The sequence below is a fragment of the Bos taurus genome, chromosome 6, assembly GCF_002263795.3.
Source record: "Bos taurus isolate L1 Dominette 01449 registration number 42190680 breed Hereford chromosome 6, ARS-UCD2.0, whole genome shotgun sequence".
Classification (NCBI taxonomy): Eukaryota; Metazoa; Chordata; class Mammalia; order Artiodactyla; family Bovidae; genus Bos; species Bos taurus.
The window spans coordinates 117,343,316-117,360,788 of NC_037333.1; the positions used below are offsets into that span (position 1 = coordinate 117,343,316).

Sequence of the window (17,473 nt, forward strand, 5' to 3'; positions counted from 1 at the left end):
GCCCTGGGTGAGTCTGTGCTGTGCGGGGTGTCCTCGTCCCACATCCTGAACCCACGACCCATGTTCCTGTCCCCTTTCCTGAGCCTTACATCCTGCATTCCTGTTCCAGGCCCCCTGGCTAGGCCCCCGGACGAGGCTCTGCTCTCCTGCCAGGCCCTCCCGACCGAGCCCCACAGGTGTGGCCCTACACTCCCCCATCTTCACCCTCCTGCCGCGTCGCCGGGTCCCTGGACATCGGTCTCAGGGTCCCCCCTCTGGGACAGCTGCAGAAGGCTCTCAGCCGCCCCTTTGAAACCGGGACGGCTGGGAGGCAGGGGTGGGGGTGGGAAGGGCCAGTCACACCCCCAGGCATCAGGGCTTGAGCTGCCCTTTCGAGTTGGCAGGTTTGAAGAAGACAGCTTGTCACAGCCCAGGCCACAGGGAAGGTGCTGGTCTGGCTCCGGGGCTCTACCCTCCTGGGACCCCCACCTACTCAGCACCCAGAACCCCGCCATGGACATCAGGGGTTTTGGTCCCGGTGGCCCAGTCTGGCCTGGGAATTACGGAGAACACAGCTGGGTCCCCCTCCTGTTTCTCGAGACTGGAACCCTCCTAGGACAAGGTGCAGGGCCCACTCCCACCCCGCGGGGAACTCACGAAGCTGGGGGTAGGGAAGCTTTTGTGCTCCTGTTTGGGACCCCAATGGCATCATGGGTGGCTGCTAGCTGGTCTTTCTGCCTGTGACCAAGGGCACATTTTAGGTCCTGGCCTTGGTATTTATGGAGGGGCAACTGTGGAGGGCCAGCGGGGACCAAGGCTTGGCCCCCAAGCGCCCAAGAGGCAAAGCCCTGCCGCGGAGCCTCTCCTGGTGCGACCCCGGGAGCCCTGACCCTACCCCGGGAGCGGGCCTGACTCCGAGACCCTCGGCCCTTCTCGCCCCAGGACCCTACCCTCACGCTGCCCGGCCTCTCCCACTCGCGCTCCTATCGGCCCCTCCCACTCGCGCTCCCACCGGCCCCGCCCCGTCCCCCGGCGCCCCGCCCACTCGGGGCTCCCAGGTCTCGAAGGGTCCCCAGGGGGTGGGGCCGGCCAGAGGCCCCAGGTAGGCAGGTGAGTCCGGATAACTCCGCGCCCGGTTAGGGCGGCCCTGGGAGCCTTAGTCCCGCAAGAGGCGCGGGGCACCCCAGAGAAGGATGCTGGGCGTCCTGGGGCCATGTGGTGCCCTCCTGCCTCTCCCCCACCCCTCACAGCTGGAAGCGGGAGATGGCGTGGCTGAGGACTCTGAGCGCCAAGGTGTGGCCGGCCTGTAATCCGGGGCTGGGCTTCTTGGTGGCTGCCCAGCCCCATGCAGATGGACCTGTCTAGTCGTCCAGACCCCACCCCCGCCCCCATGCCCTTCCCGGCACCCCAGCAGGTCTACAGAATGACCAGCCCCCCAGCAGCCCTCTCTCCAGGAAGGGCGTTGGGGGATGGACACTGGTCTCCAGAGAACCAGACCTCTCAGGCTGAGACAGGCCCTAAGGGTGGCCAGGTCGTTAGTCCCCCGCCTTCTCTGGGGCAGATGGTGAGGCTGGTCCCCATGAGCCAGGTGGAAAGCACCGGCCTCAGGCCAAGGGCACAGGGCTGGGGTCCCAGAGTCTCCTCTGAGGTTCCGAGGGACCGCACCCTCCAGGAACCTGCCCCTCTGCCCGCACGCTGGAGAGGGGGCAGCTCAACTCCTATGACCCAGAGACGGCCCACTGCCTGAGGTCTCCCCACTGCCCAGGGCCTCCTCTCTCTCCACCCTCCCCCTCAGACTGAAACCCAGCCAGGCGTCGGCTGCAGCCAGTCCTGTCTGGGGAACATCTGTTTGGTCACCAGCTGTGGGCCACTGGCAGCCCCCTCTGCCGCCCGGCTTCCCGCCGCAGCCAGGCCCTGGGTCTCCCTTGGGGCTGTGGGTGGCCCCCGTCATCCAGCCTGAGCTTGGTGAGGGGTCCCTCAGGGCCGGCCCCTGCCTCCTTAGAGACAGGAGTGCGGTCCACCTTGGGAGGCCAGAGGCTGGGGGCACAGCACTGAAGAGGACAGGGGGTCCCGTCCTGCCCTGCCTGGGGTCCCAGCAGAGGAGGGAGAGGGGACTGAAGCCTGAGAGACAGCAGCAGAGGCGGGGGTCCAGCTCGGAGCCGGGGAGAGGAAGTGGGCAGCAGCCCAGCAGGGGGACATGGAGGAGACAAGAAGGCCCAGCCTCCAGGTCAGGTGGAAGATACCCAGCCAGGCATCAGGCGGGGCCCATGCTCCTGGCCTGAAGTGCTGAGAACCAGAATCAGGCTGGCCTCACCCCTCCTGCCGGCTGGCCACCGTGGTCCCGCTGGGGGCCTTGCGAAAATCCCACAAGCTATTCGTGCTCCTCCTTAAGAGGCTCCGGAACCTGCGGGCCAGGGTGGCCCAAGCTGTGCCTGCTGGCCGGCAGGCAAGTTAGAGCCTGTCTCCCTGTCGAGGGAGGCACTGCTGCCCCACCAAGGGTGGGTGGGGCCCTGCGGCAGCCCCCAGCCCACCTGCCCACCGAGGGTATGAGGCGAGCCCCAGAATGTGGGGCGGGAGGAGCACGGGCCCTGCGGTGAGGACTGGGGGCGGGGGGCCACACCAGTACAGAGAGCAGACCCCCAGCCAGTCAGACTCGGACTGGCCAAAGACGCGCGTACAGGTGAGCGTCCAGGACACTGATGGTGGGTTCCGGGGGCCCCGAGCCTGCGGCCTGGCCACGCGGCTCCCGGCATATAGGTGCACACACGTACACAGGAAGAACACCAGCTTCGAGGAAAAGGATGCACGTTTTCTTGTTTAACAAAATAAATTAAATATACGAAGCTTCAGCTCAAACTCTATATAAAATTACAGAGGTCTGGGGCCACGGGGTGATGGGTGCCCAGGCCAGGGTGGACATCCAGCATGGCCACAAGGCCAGGTGGGTCCTGGGCCCCGGGAGAGGCCAAGTCTCTGTGGCCCAGCCCTCCTTTCATCATTATTAATATTATTATCTTAATTTCTTAAATATAAATATCAGAGGCCCCTCCTCTCTGGCAGTGGGAGGCTGCGTGGGACAAAAGTCACCCCCCGCTGGCTCCAGCCGCTCAGGACAGGGCCCAGGACTGCCCCGCCCGACCCCCTCCAGGGTGCTGGTGGACTCCTGGACACCAGGACAGGTGGTGGCAAAAATAGCCAGGGCAGGGACACGGGCAGGCAGGCGCGGGGACAGGGTCGGAGTTTTTGGTTTGCAAAGCCAGGGTGCCTCTCAGATCTCCTGCCAGGCCAGGGTGGGGGGGTGACCATGGCCTCCGTGAAATCCTTCTCACGGGGCCAAGGGATTCCTTCATGAGCTAGCCGGTCGCCACATGCGCACTGCGGTTACAATACAGGCCTTCCCAAAGGCTTCTCAGTCTGCGTGTACGTGTGTGTGTGTGCGCGCGCGTCCACGTGTGTGCGTCTCACGGGGCACGGGGAGATGGCCCCACGGTCTGTCCTCCCCTGTGGCCCTCCACCCCAGCCTGCCGCTGGCGGTGCCGCCGCACGCCCACCCGAGGCACCCAAGCACTGGTAGTGGGTGTGCTGGTGCTGGTGGACTCCGCCCTGCACATGTGAGTGTGTGTGTGAGTGTGTGTGTGTCTATGTGTGTCCAGAGGTATGTCATGTGTATGTGTGCGTCCACATGTGTGCGTCTCACGGGGCACGGGGAGATGGAGTCTGACTGTGTGTGTGTGTGTGCGCGCGCGTCCACGTGTGTGCGCCTCACGGGGCACGGGGAGATGGAGTCTGACTGTGTGTGTGTGTGCGCACGCGTCCACGTGTGTGCGCCTCACGGGGCACGGGGAGATGGAGTCTGACTGTGTGTGTGTGTGTGCGCGCGCGTCCACGTGTGTGCGCCTCACGGGGCACGGGGAGATGGAGTCTGACTGTGTGTGTGTGTGTCTGTGTGTGCGCGCACGTCCACGTGTGTGCGCCTCACGGGGCACGGGGAGATGGAGTCTGACTGTGTGTGTCTGTGTGCGCGCGCGTCCACGTGTGTGCGCCTCACGGGGCACGGGGAGACGGCCCCAGCCTGCCGCTGGCCGTGCCGCCACGAGCCCGCCCGAGGCACCCTAGCAGTGGTAGTGGGTGTGCTGGTGCTGGTGGACTTTGCCCTCCACATGTGAGTGTGTGTGTGAGTGTGTGTGCGTGTGCGTGTCTGTGTAGAGTTTGGGGTAAAGCTTGGGGCCGGTGGCCGAGCCGGGGCCCAGCAGGTGCTGGGGGGCGGCCGGGGGCCCAAGCTCCTCACACAGCCCCACTCCGGGGCCGGAGCCCACGGTGGCGGGGGCGGGCAGGTCCTTATCCCCGCCGCGGTCGCGGGCTGTGGCGGGCGGGCGATGTGCAGGCGCCGGGGGGGCCGGGGCGCACGGCTTCTTCTTGGCCTGGCAGAGCCACAGGACCACGGTGCCCACGATGAAGACTGCGCCGGCCGGGATGCCGATGACCACCGGCCACGGCAGGCTGGTGGTGGAGGACGAGGGGGCCACGGGCGGCCCTGGTGGCTTTGGGTCTGTAGGAGAAACCGAGGAGGGGCAGGGAGGGAACCGTCAGGGCGCGGGCACCCCACAGCCCAGCTGGTGCGCATGGGCGGGGTCTGGCGGGGCGGGACCCGCTGGGGGCGGGGTGAGGCCCACGCACCGGGCAGCACTGTCAGGAAGGCGCTGCGGAAGCTGTAGCCCATGGTGTTGGCACCCAGGCAGATGTACATGCCCGCGTCATCCTGGCGTGCACGCGTGATGAGCAGCTTGTTGAGGTAGGAGCCGTCAGGCCGCGACCACACGTCGCCGGTGGGCAGCACTACGAACTTCTGGCCACCCACATCGATGGTGGAGTTGTAGCGGCCTTCGGCGCCGTACTCCACGCGCTTCAGCCACTGGATCACCGGCTTCACGTCGCTGCGCACTTTGCACTGGAAGGATGTCGTGCCCCCGAAGTCCACCGTCGTGTTCACGGGGTGCGTGCCCGTGAGCACAGGCTTGGAGCGCGTCCGCTCTGCACAGGGACAAGCGTTGGGCGCGGCCCCGGGGCTGCAGCCCGCCCCCAGCCCTCGCCCCACCCAGGCCCCCGCCCGAACTCACGGATCACGTCCACCTTGTAGGTGGCGTTGATGGCGCCTGCGCGGTTTGACACGCGGCACGTGTACTTGCCGCTGTCCTCCGGGCGCAGGTTCTTCAGGCTCAGCGTCCACTTCTTCTTCCTGTGCTCGCCAGCCTCCGGGCGGGTCAAGGCCTGGTCATCCTTCATCCACATGATGTCGGGCCGCGGGTGCCCGCTGGCCACGCACTTGAGCCGCACGGAGCTGCCCACGGGCCGCGCAATCACGCGGCGCCTCATCTTGGAGGGCTGCGTGAAGCGGGGCCGCGCTGAAGAGGGAGGGAGATGTGGAGGTCAGAGGGCCGGGTAGGGTCGGGGGAGCGGTGAGGCCCAGCCCCCAGCCCACCTGACGCCCCTCTGCTCACCCCACTGCTTGCTGGCTGGGTCTTCCTGGCCCCCAGAGGAGCTGTCGTGCCCGGGGCTCTCCCTTCCTGGACTGGTGTCATCTGGGCGGGGCGGGCGGGGCACGTGAGAGGGGCCTCAGTAGCCCCTGTGAGACCCCAGCATGGACCCCAGCCCCAGGCCCAGCTTGGAGGCTCCAGCACACCAGCAGGAGGCCGTGGATGCACGCCCGCAGCTCAGAATCCCAGGGACAGCTGGGCGGGAGCCGCCTCCCGGCCCACTCCCTGGGTGCAGGTGACCCCGCCAGGCGTGGGTGGGACGGAGGTCTGGCTCTCCCACCCTGGCTCCCGGGGGTCTGCAGGGCCTGGGGGTGGTGGGGGCCGGGGCCTGCCAGCAGCTGCAGTAACCCTAGCCCACATCAAGGGGCCGAGGGCTCGGTGAACTGACATGGCTCGCATACCGCCTGGTCATCCTCCCCTTTGAAAGGACGTGGTGGGGGACACCCACAGTATTCCCATTCCACAGTCCAGAGGGGACCTGGGGGGGGCGGGGAATGCTGAGGAATGCCCCCTCCCCGGGACAGCCGCCGCCTCCAGGGCCCAGGACCAAGGCCCGGCTCTCGGACCCCACCCTGGAAACCCAGCGGTGGGGTGTGTGGGTCGGGCTCCTCCTTTGTGCTGCTCCGGCGCCCGTGGGGGAGGGCCGGGCCAGCGCCTGGTACCAGCGAGTGAAGGGCGTGTTGCTGGGGCGCCGCCCAGTCCCCAAGCCCGGGCCCCGGAGGCAGAGAACACAAGGCCCTTGCTTCCCAGCGGCCCCTCTGAACTTGGAAACCTGAGCCTCAAAGTCACGGCCGACGCCAAGGCTACCGGCCGGCCTGGCCCACCAGGCTGCACTTTGGTGCGAGCAGGGGCCCCCCACCCACTCCTGCTGTCTCCCAGCCAGCCCTGGCCCCTCAAGCCGGCAGAACTCTGGGGGAGAAGAGGCCGGGAGGAAAGGCCCCTCCCCGAGGTGCAGCCTGAGGAGGCAGGCCCGGGCTGGGGGTGTCCCGGACTAGAGGCAGCCAGCGGGACCCCCGGGTCCTGGGGGCAGTGGTCGAGTTCAGGCAGGACGGGGGGTGGCGGTGGGCACTCGGGAAGTGCTGCCTCCCGGCCGGCGCCGAAAGACCTGACACTGACCCATCACTATGAGCGTGTAGTTGACGCTGAGGCTCCCGAAGCCGTTGGTGGCCTTGCACACGTAGGCACCAGCGTCCTCCGGTTCCACCTCTTTCACCTTCAGCCCTTGGGGCAGCACGCGGAAGCGGCTCCAGCCGCCGTGGATCGTCCGGCCGTCCTTGGTCCACATGGTCAGTGGCGGCGGGTCCCCCTCCACGGGGCACTGCAGCCGAACCGTGCGGCCCAGCCGGGCCACCTGCCTCGGGACCACCTTGTCCGCCATCCTCGGGGGCCCTGCGGGGGTCAGAGGGCTCTGTCAGGGAGGAGGGGACTGGCAGCGGGCCGGTCAGGGCAAAGGCAGTGTGGCACTAGGAGCTGGCGGTAGGGCTGTCCCTGCCGGGAGCCCACCCAGGACACCATGCAGAGACTCCTGCCTGCCCCCCCAGACCACGGGGGCCCCTGCGCGCTCTCGCACAGGAGCCAGAACACAGTCGGGAGGACCGGCTCACCCAGGACTCATGTGCACAGACCAGTAAGGACAGCCCCTCACGGACAGGGTGTGCACACGCGAGTGTCTCTGCATCTGTGCCCGTGTGTGCCTGGGCTACACTGAACCAGGTCTGTCTGCCCGGACAAGAGCCTCCCTGCTGCCAGCCAGGCCACACCAGGTCACCAAGGCCTTGGGGTCAGAGGGCAAGCAGCTGGGCACTCCAGCTATGGGTGACCACTCTCTCCCGTGGGAGAAGGCAGAGTCCTGAGCTGAGGCCATGGTGCCCTTGACCGTCCCTGATCCCCCCGGCCTGGGTCCAGCTTCAGTTCCTCCAGGGTCAAGTGTGGGCACAATGGGGGTGATCAGGTCTAGACGGCAACAGGAGACGGCTCGGGGGAAGGACACCGCGGACACCACAAGGCTACGGAGCTGCCTCCAAGGGGACCCTCAGCCCCGCCGTGCCTGTGGCCCGGAGCCGGGGCCCATGTGCAGCTCCAGCACCACAGGAAGACCACGGGGGCTTCGGGCCTCTCTCGTGGGCAGCCACCCGCTGTCCCTCCAGACCAGGAGAGGCAGCCGTGGGCACTCAGCTGCCCTTCTCAGGGGCTTGGCCGGGCTGGGCTCCCGGGACTCCAGCCACCAGCCACTGGAAGGTGCCTCCACCCCTCGAGGCCGCCACTCAGGCCAGGAGGGCCGCGTCCGGGTGTTCTGACTGTGCGGAGGTGCCGGCCTGGCGCGGCTGCTCTGAGACGCTATCGTTCGGGGCCCGGGGCGGCATGTGTTTTCAATAACCAGCTGGTGTTTCTTCAACACGCAGCTGCCAGCTGGTTCCACCGCTGCTTTGCAACCAGAGTGCTCCTGTGGGTCCCCCAGACGCTGCGGCTCCCAGGGCCCTTGCAGGGCGTGGACCCCCGTCGCCCCTGCCTGGGGTGCCAAGGGAGGGTGGTGGCTGTGCCCCTGGGGATGGACGAGCTGACGGCCCCGGGCTCAGCTTCTCTGGGGCCCCAAGTGGGGAGGGGGTCCCGAGGCTCTGCTTCCAGGGGACCGGGGTGTGAGCGACAGAGATCCTATTCGGGGGGCCGCACCCCCCCCCAGGCAGTTAGTTGCCCCAGCCAGCCAGCCCTCATGCTTCCCCTGACCACCTCTCCCTAATGACTTGGCAGTCTACAGGGCCCGCCCTCAGGCACCCACTCAGCTCACAGTGCGGGGGGGGCATCGGAGGCCCCAGACAAGTGGACCCCAGGAGGACCCAACCAGGCTGCCCAGGGTCCAGCCTCATTCCCAGGCAGACCCTGTCCACCACCTGTCACTGCCTGAAATTCCACCATCCCCAGGGGCCTCCCAGGCTGCAGGACAAAGAGGGTACCCCCAGCCTGCCCCCGGTCCCCCAGGCTGACACCTGGACACAAGGATCACACACGTGGACCCACACGTGTCCACACAGACACACGTGTATGCGAAGCCTCCCCCTTGGGGCTCTGCCTGTCCCGACCGCAACCTGCAGGCACCACTGGGCCCTCGCCAACACCCCCAGACCCTGAGCAGCCTGCCTCAGTGGCAAAGAAGGGGCCGGCCCAACCATGCGGGCCCTCCCCATCCCCCAGAAGGAGGCCTTCAGAAGGGGGAGTGGGGCAACCGCGGGTGGTGCGGACGCTGCCCGGGGTCACTGCAGAGAGGAGGGACGGGGCCCAGTGACCGCCAGATGGGCCGGAAGTGTGGCCCCGCAAGCCAGCCTGAGCGGAGGAGGACGAGGCAGTGCCCACGGAGGCCTGCGGAGCCAGCCGCATCCCAAAGCAAACAGCCCCTCCCGCGCGGCCGCCCCGCCCCCACCTGTGCTCCGCCTGGCCAGCCCCGCAGCCTCTGCAGAGACCCCTGCAGGCTCACAGGCGGGAGGCCCAGCCCCCCAGACTCCTGGGGGTTTTGGCCGCCAGCATGGCTGCAGCAGCTCTATATTTAGCCCAGGAAACACAAGCCCCGTTGTTCCACCTGGACAGGGCATCCTGATGCTCTGCCATGGGAAACTGAGGCTCACATGGGGACCTGGGGGCCCCTGCAGGGCCTGGTGGGGGGTGGGGCCCGGGGGGCCGCCCCTGCCCCTCAGCTCCCCGCAGGCCCTCCGCCCAGCTGCCGCCCCTCCCTAGAGCGTGGCCTCCAGGAAGCCCCAACCTAGCACCTCCCAGAGCCATGGTGCTGGGAGGTTCAGGGCACAGGCAGGGTGCAAAGTGGGTGTGGAGGCGGTAGGCTGGGCAGGGTCTCACCCAGGACGCGGGCTGAGCACCACGGGCATGGGCAGAGTGAGCAGAGCCCCTCCTCCTCTCCCTCCTCCTCCTCGAGCTCTGCAGCTGCTCGGGCGTTGCTTCAGTTGCTAAGTCGGTAGGACTCTTTGCGACCCCACGGACTGTAGGCCGCCAGGCTCCCCTGACCATGGGCTTCTCCAGGCGAAGACGCTGGAGTCGGGTGTCATGCCTTCCTCCAGGGAATATCCTAACCCTAACCCTGAGTCTCCTGCATTGCAGGCGGACTCTTCACCCCTGAGCCACTGGGGACCCAGAGCTGGGGCCACACACGGCTGCGATGCTGCCCCCCGTACACTGTCCCCCAGACACACACCCCAAGAGGGGGTGCGGACCCCCTCCTCTGAGCACCAGAGACCCCCAGGCTTGCAGCTCCCCCACCTGGATGGGGGCTCCATTTCCCCACGTTTGCCAAAACAAGACCCCGCTGCAACCCAGGGCAGAGGTGCTGGGCAGATGGAGAAGGGACCCCCAGCTGGAGCCCCCCAAACCCCCCCAAGTCATCATCATAGGGCCTGGGGGCCACCCCGAAGTGCAGCACCCGTGCCTCGTGGCCTCTGCCCCCCTGGGGTGGGGTGAGCTGCCCTGGCCATTCCATCTGGATCCACACTCCCTGCTCTGTTCACAGTCTGCCAGGGGCCTGGCCGTGGGGAGCGGGGGAACCCCAAGGTCAGCCCTCACCCCTCCCAGCCACCCAGGGTGCTCAGTGGGCCCTGGCCTGCGACCCTAAGCTACCTTCAAGGTGGGTGAGCCAGACACCAGCCCTCCCCCAAGCCCCAGGTGCCAGAGGCCTCAGAGCAGGTAAGGAGATGGAGCCTGAGCCCCTAGCCTGCACGTCAGGGCAGCCCTGTCCCCAGCAAGCCCCGCAAAGCCCCGCAGGTTTCCAGCCTGAGGAATGCTCTGGCCGCGGCAAGGTTCGGGTGGGTTGGATCAAGCTGACCACAGTGGGCCTGGCCGGTCGGGAGCTGCCATCCTCTGTGCAGGACCAGCTAAGCCAGCAGGTGGGGAGGGGGCTGGGCCCCAGAGGCGGGCCCACAGGGCCGGCCTGGACGCTGGTGCGGTAGGCTGTCTAGGGGGTGGGACACACGAGGTGCTTCCCATGGTGAGTGCCAGGCTCTGGGCCCAGCACCCTCCCCAGGGAGGTGAGGCCCCAGGGGAAGGGCAGGAGCACCCGGCGCAGGGGGTGGGCACAGGGGAGGACCACCACGTGGCTGCCAGGAGGCCGGCAGACCCCCGCCCAGCACCGCTGCACAGCCGCACAAGCACACAGGCTCCTGCTCTCCAGCTGGCCCGGGGCGGCCGCGGGGCCGGACCCACAGGATCCACAGTGGGACTGGTAGGACCCGCAGGACAGGCGGTTGCCTGAGAAACCAGGCCATTCTGGGCGTGGCAAAGGGACGGCCTGACCCACCGAGCAAGGCGGCGGGAGCGTCCCCACCACCCACTGCCCAGCCGCCCGGCAGGGGAGTGGGCCCAGGGGCCCCTTCCACTTCCAGGGGAAGCCCAGCCTCAGGGCTCCTCTACCTCACCCTCACCACCCCCAGGACCCCGGTGGGGGGCCCAGAGCATCACCCTGATGGTGCCACATCCCTCGGGGCACCATGGGAACTGCCAGGGGGGACGGTGACTGGAAAACGCCTGACCCGCCCGGGGCACAGCTGAGCGCTGGGCAGCCCTGGTGCAGTGTCAAGGTCTCACTGGGTCCACAGACTCAGTGCTGACCCTCCTGCAAACCTGCCCGTGCCTGACCCCCGCTGCCACCTCACAGACGCGCTCCCAGCTGTCAAGGGCGGAGAGGGCCCTTGTCCACTGGGGCCTCCCACGCCTGCCCTGCTAGACGCAGCGGACAGGGTAACGCGCTTCGGGGCCCAGACCACCCAGGGGCAGTCGCCTAGGAGGTGAGAGGACCCTTCCCGAGCCTGGAGCCCCCAGGTGTTCAGGGCGAACGCGGGGTCTCTAGGCTACAGCTGCAGACGACCAACCCCCAGCAGCCGGCCGGGTCCCACGTCCGCTCCACTGAGGTCTGAGCGGCTTCTCCAGGAAAGGCCCGAGGCTCTGAGGCCCGAGTGACCCAGACTGGGCACCCCCAGGCCCCGGACGCCATGGGGTGGGCCACCGGACCCTCAGGGTGAGCTCCAGGACCAGCCCCACAGTGTAGCCAGGACCCAGACTGGCTGCTGCGCAGGCGGGGGCGGCCCTGGACTCGAGGGCGCCCGGGGGCAGTGTCACGGGAGCCGGGGCCTCCCTCCTCCCTGCCGGCTCCCCAGGCCCCGTTATCCAGCACACAGCTTGTGAAAATCTCACACAAAATAAACTCCCCGGCAGGAAGAAGAGGACTTGTGTTTCCTGCCAAGATGGGAAACCCTGGGGTTCGGCAGCCCCGAGGCTAGGGCAACTCCCTGCCCTGGCTCCAGCTCGGGGACAGCTCCAGAAGCACCCCCACCCTGGGCCAGTCCCCCCCCCAGGCCAGTCTGTGCTCGGTACGGACATGCGCCCCCCCCACCCCAGCATGCCGCCTCCAGACCCTGCCCCAGCCACTCGGCGGGGCACAGGGTGGGAATGGAGGCCCCAGCACACAAAGCCTCAGTGGACTACCCCCCAGACGCCCCCCTCAGCCGACCAGCCCAGCCCTTCCCCACCCAAGGGCCCTGCCCTGCTAGGCCAAGGCGCCATGCCCACCCCGGCCCTGGTGAGCTGCCCACCTCTGCCCACGACACTCCCACCGCTGGAGGACTTCCTCGTCTCACCTGACCAGGACCATCTCTCCTTCCAGGCCCATCCCACCTGGCCCTGTTACACCTGAGCCTCTCCAGGGGACCTGGGCTGTGAAACCCACAGGACGGCAGCCCCTGCTCGCCTTGGGCCCTGAGAGAAGGCAGACTGTACTTACTGGAGCACCCGTGACCACCGCTAGGAAGAGTGGGGGGCCGCAATGGACAGTGTCCATGGGGTGGGCCCCCTTTCCTTCTGTGTGCTGACCTGCTCACTGAGGCTGTCCCCCGGACACACCAGGCTGCGGTCACCCATGGAGGCACAGAATGGGGCAAAGCAGGCCACGATGGGAGGCCTCTGCCCGCCTCCCCCGCACGTCTGTGGGGCCTGGGCTGCCCAGCCGATCCAGAGGCTGGGGCTGCTGCTGGAGAAAACCAGCAACTCCCTCGTTAGGGCCGCCGCAGAGCCAGGAGGACTCGGGGGCCCATTGATCCTGGCGCACTGGAGACGGAGCCTGGTAGGCAGCACTTCCAGGCCCAGCCAAGGGCGACTTTCTTCGCTCCCTCCTCCCTGCAGAGGGGGCAATGGTTTATTTTTCTTTCCAGGAGTGGGGCCGAAGACAAGACATAAGTGGGCCGCTGGCCCAGGTCCACCTCGCAGAGCCGGGGCCGGGCTCCCGTGAGTCCACCTTGGCCCGGCTGCACACTGGCCAGTGCCACCTGCAGGGGCCTGGGGGGCGAGGAGGAGGCCCCTCGCAGCCTGGTCAGACGCTGAGGTCTACCAGCACACATATCACAGCCTTTCTGACAGCCGAACGCCTCCCTGTGGACTCACAGGCCCTGGCAGAGCCTTCCACCACAGCCCCCAGGCAAGTCGGCCTGAAGTCTGCACTATCCCACAGGCGGAAGGTGGCCGGCACGCTGGCCAGGTCCAGGGGAGGGAGAGGGGCCTTCAGGGCCAGCTGCTCAGAGACCGTCCACTGCACCATCCTCAGAAAAGTCCACACGTGGCACTCCTCAGAAAACCCTGAAATGACTTCTTTCAAAGTAAATTGTAAAAGGCACTTCATTCGGAGCCTCTCGAATTCACACTGAGAAGTAAAGTGGAAACGGAGAAAGCCAAAGTCTTTTTTCAAATTTGAAAAAAAAAAAAAAGCTTAAGACTAACCCACCAAGATTGTGAAACTTTGGGAAAAGGGGAACCTTAAAAATATTGAGTCTAGAAATGTACTGATTCCAGAAATTGTGACACCACGGGGAAAGCGGCTTCAAAAAACCACCCAAACTCTCTCTGCGCTGGTTTGCCTGCCTGAAGAAGGTCCACACTCAGCCTGTTCACGCGCCAAGTGGGAAGGGCCTGAGACGGCTCTGCCCTCCAGTCCAGGCCTGGAGGAGAAGCCAACACGATTCAGGAAGAGCACCCCCCACCAGAAACCACAGAGGCCCTGGCCCTTGGAAAGCGGATCCCACCTCCCCACGGCCGCCAGGGCCCTCAGCACGCAGCCCAAGGCCTCAGCCAAAGGGCACCAAGAGGGGTGTAGCCCTTGGGGGACCTCTCGGTGCCAAGGCAGGCCCTGCTGCCCACAGCCGTCCACGGCCCACTGCCACCCGCCCCTCCACTTCAGGCTCCAGCCAGTGGCCAGGTCAGGCCAGTGGCCTCCCAAGCCTCTCTGGCCAAGTGGCCAGAGGACAGGCAGGTTCGGGGATGGGGGAGTCCAAGCAGACGAAAGAGCAATCGGAGGCCGAGCTGCTGGCCCCGGGGGTGGGGAGCCTCGCTGGGCATGACCCGAGTGTCCGCAGCACCCTGCACACTGCCATCCCGGCCACGCCTGGGCAGCCCCCACCCTCAAGCGAGCCAGCCAGTCCCCGGCAGGGCAGGCGGGGGGGTACCGTGGCATGAGGCCCACCTGGGCCGCCGCCCGCCACCCCACACCCGAATGTGGCCATATAAGGCCAGCTTGGGCTCGGTGCGCCTGCGGGGCAGCGGCGGGGGCGGGGTGCGACGCCTCAGAGGACTGGTGGACAGGGCAAGGACAATCCTGAGTGGTCAACACACCCACAGGGCTGGCCTGGCCACAGGTCCCGCCTCGCTGAAGGAGTCCAGCACAGAACACGGCAGTGGGAGTCCATGGGCACGCATCACCCATCGCCCGTCAGCCAAGGGCGCCACTTGCTGGGGGAGGGGTCCCTCCAGGGGCATCTGAGGCTGCCCTCTTGCCCGCGTCCAGGCCCCACTGTGGCACATGCCGTGCTGAGGGACGCACTGTGTGCCTGAAGCAGGTGGTCTCAGCATCTGCCTTAAGACAGGCCCTTACTCCCACCCCGTGTGCTGGGTCCTGTCCCCTGGCCCCAACCCTGCACCTTCTTGGAGACGGGCAGGCCTAGCGCACTGGTCTGGGTCGTTAGTCCCACATACCAAGAAGGTCCCCACTGTCCCCACACCCGACCCTGGCCACCGGGGGGTTTCTGTAGGTTTTCAGGGGCCTAACTGGGTCCACTGTGGCCAAATTGCCCAGTGCCCAGGGATCCTCCATCAGTGGCTGCCCTCAACTGCAGCGGCGGGTGGATGTGTGTGTTCTGAGGGGAACTGGGGCCAGAGCCCAACCTGCCAGCCAGTGTGGGACCCCGTGCCAGAGCTAGGGGAGCCCACACAGTGAGATCACCCTGTGGGTGATCTGGGGGACCTCATGATGAGAGGGGAGGCCCCACAGATAGCTGAGGAGCCCCTTGGGTGTGGGGCCGACGCGTGAGCTGCACTGGCCCGTGGGTGAGCTGGGGGCCCAGTGGGTGAGGGGCCGGGCTGCGCGCGGCCAGCAGGGGCGGGGCGCAGGCACGCGCGCCAGGCGGGCACTGTGGCAGAGTTCAGGGCCTGAGGGAAAGGGGCGGCGCTGGCGGAGGCCGGGGCGCCGGGCTGGGCGCCAGCACTCACCTCGGGCGGCGGCGGCCGGCGGGAGGGCCCCCAGCAGCAGCAGCAGCGGCAGCACTAACGCGGGGCTCGGCGTCATCTCGGCCAGTGCGGACCTGGGGGTTATTCAAAGGCTGGTCACTTGCGTGCGGGTGGGGGGGCTGGTTTTCCGCCCCGCTCCCCCTCCCCTGGGCCGAGGGCCCCGGAGCCGCCAGCACCCCGGCCCTGGACGAGGGGAACTGAGGTGCGGGCCGCCCCGCCTTCCCTGGCGCGCTCCGGGCGGAGGAAGCGGCGGCAGGGTAACCGTGGGTATCAAAGGCAGACAAAGGGTTTACACTAATTACCGACCTCCCCCGCCCCCCCTCCAAACACCGTCTGGATTCCTGGCGCTTGTAACTCGGGCCCTGCCCGCGGGACACACAACACCGGCGGCCCCGCAGATAATCGCCTGCGCCATTAGCGGACAAATTTGCGTTGGGGGGGCCCACGTGGGGTGCAGGGGCGGGGGCGGGGCGCGGGCAGGACCTCGGGCCGGGCGGGAGCCGCGGCGGCGCGTGCCGGTGCCTGCGGCCCCTCGCCGCCGAGCGGGGACCCGGACGCTCGGCCCCCGCCCCCGCCCGCGGCCCCGGCCCCCGGCCCTTCGGAATCGGCCCTCCCAGTCCGCCCCGGGAATCGGAGGCGCGCGGAGGGGCTCACCTCGCCGGGGCTCGCGGGCGGCGGGGCTCAGGGCCGGGCCCGCGGGGCGCGCTGCGCGGTCATTGCCGCCCCGGGCGCCGCACCCCGCCGCCCCGCGCCCCCGGGCCCGGCCTCGGGACGGGGCGGCGCTACCTGCGCGCTGGCGGCTCGGGCTGGGGCCGGGGCGGGGATCGGGGGCCGGGGCCGGGGCGAGGGGCGAGGAGGGCGGCGAGGGCGGTCCGCGGGCCGGGGCCGCGATCCCGGGGCGGCGGGGCGAGGGGCCCGGGGCGCCACGCCGCGAGGCGTCCTTCCCTGCGGGGCTTTGTCAACTCTCCCGGAGCGAGCGCCGAGCCCGCCGCGCGCCCCGCCCCGACACAACTTCCCGCCAATCGGCGCGCCGTGGCCCCCGCGCCCCGCCCCCCACGACCCGCCCCCGCGCCCCGCCTTGCGCCCCGCCCCGCGCTCGAACTTCCCGCCAATCGGCTCGTCCTGGCCGCCGCGCCCCGCCCCCGCTCCCCGCCCCGAGCCCCGCCCCGCGCCCGAACTTTCTGCCAATCGGCGAGCGCGCCCGCCCCGCCACCGCCTGGCTCGCGGCCTTAACCCTAGCAGTACGGGACGCCCGCGGGCGGGGCGGCTCCCCGGAGCGCGGCCACGCCCCAGCCCGTCCGCCTCTCCCCCTCAGGCCCCTGGCTTCACCCCCGGCTTGTTTCCACCCGCTGGCGGCCGGGGCAGCACACTGCGCCCCCACCCAGCCCCGGCCCAGCCCCGCCTCGCGCACCTCCTGGTCCCGCACCGTCCACCTCGCACCTGCACCCGTTGGCGCCTGCATCCGAGCCCCCAACCTCAGGCCAACAGCCCCCCGCGCGCCTCTAGAGTCGTCCCTGATCGAGCTCCAGTTGGGCAGTCCGAGTCCCGATATCTGAGCCCCCCGGTGGTCGTCGGGAACGGAGGGGAGATCCAAGACCCCGCTCTGACCCCAGGCGACTCCAGGGAGAGCCAAGTCGGGCATGACGTGGGGTACAGAGATCCCGCCCTGGCGCCTCGGCTCATAGATCGGCTTGACGGAGAGCAGACGTGTTCCCACCGCCCACCTGGCGGTTTGCGGCCTCCTATCCGCTAGCGATGGTGTGCGTGTGCGCTCAGTCGTGTCCGAGTCTGGATTGTAGCCCGCCAGACTTTTCTGTCCATGGGATTTCCCAGGCAAGAGGACAGGAGTGGGTTGCCCTTCATACTGCAGGGGATCTTCCCCACCTAAGGATCAAACCTGCCTCTCTTGGGTCTCCTGCGTTGGCAGGTGGATTCTTTACCTCTAGCACCAGGTGGGAAGCCCAGTGAGGGTAACACAAGGATATTAATAACTCAGCACCACCTTTAATCCTCATAATCAGTCAAACGTCTTGCTGTCACCGTGCAGATGAAGACATGCAGGCATGGAGAAAGCAAGTAGTTTACCCAAGATTCCCCGGCACTTGGGATGCCCGGGACTGGACCACGCACTGCAGCGTGCCCCTGCCCTGTGGCTCTTCTCCACCTTGCCCCACTGCCCTTCCCTTTCCTATTCAGCAACCGACATACACTGGCCCCCATGACTGCCCCACTTCCGTCCATCACCTGACCACACCCAGGCTCACTGGCCTGAATCACTGGGCCAGTCTCCCCTGGCTTCCCCTTCACTGTCCCGTCACTGAAATTGAGAATCATCATTTTTAAAAAACATATTTTAAATTTATTAATTTCCTTTTTGGCTGTGCTGGGTCTTCATTGCTGTGCGAGGGCTTTTCTAGCCGTGG

The 17,473-nt window shown here is 67.8% G+C and overlaps 1 protein-coding gene across 2 annotated transcripts; it reads right to left on the reverse strand.

Annotated features, from left to right (window-relative positions):
- Nucleotides 1-2,767: 2,767 nt before the first annotated feature.
- On the reverse strand, nt 2,768-16,007 carry FGFRL1 (fibroblast growth factor receptor like 1). 2 transcript variants are annotated; one of them, XM_024993272.2, is made up of 7 exons: nt 15,705-16,007; nt 15,033-15,124; nt 6,630-6,902; nt 5,478-5,558; nt 5,097-5,381; nt 4,657-5,010; nt 2,768-4,528 (listed from the first exon to the last, which is right to left on the reverse strand). In XM_024993272.2, the coding sequence occupies exons 2-7, from the start codon at nt 15,106-15,108 to the stop codon at nt 4,092-4,094; spliced, it is 1,506 nt and encodes a 501-aa protein (XP_024849040.1). In that variant the 5' UTR covers nt 15,109-15,124; nt 15,705-16,007; the 3' UTR covers nt 2,768-4,091. The 2 variants fall into 2 exon arrangements, with proteins under 2 accessions (XP_024849040.1, NP_001341127.1); NM_001354198.1 differs by lacking the exons at nt 15,033-15,124; nt 15,705-16,007 and having other exon boundaries at nt 5,097-5,558; nt 6,630-6,908.
- Between the last annotated feature and the right edge of the window lie 1,466 nt (nt 16,008-17,473).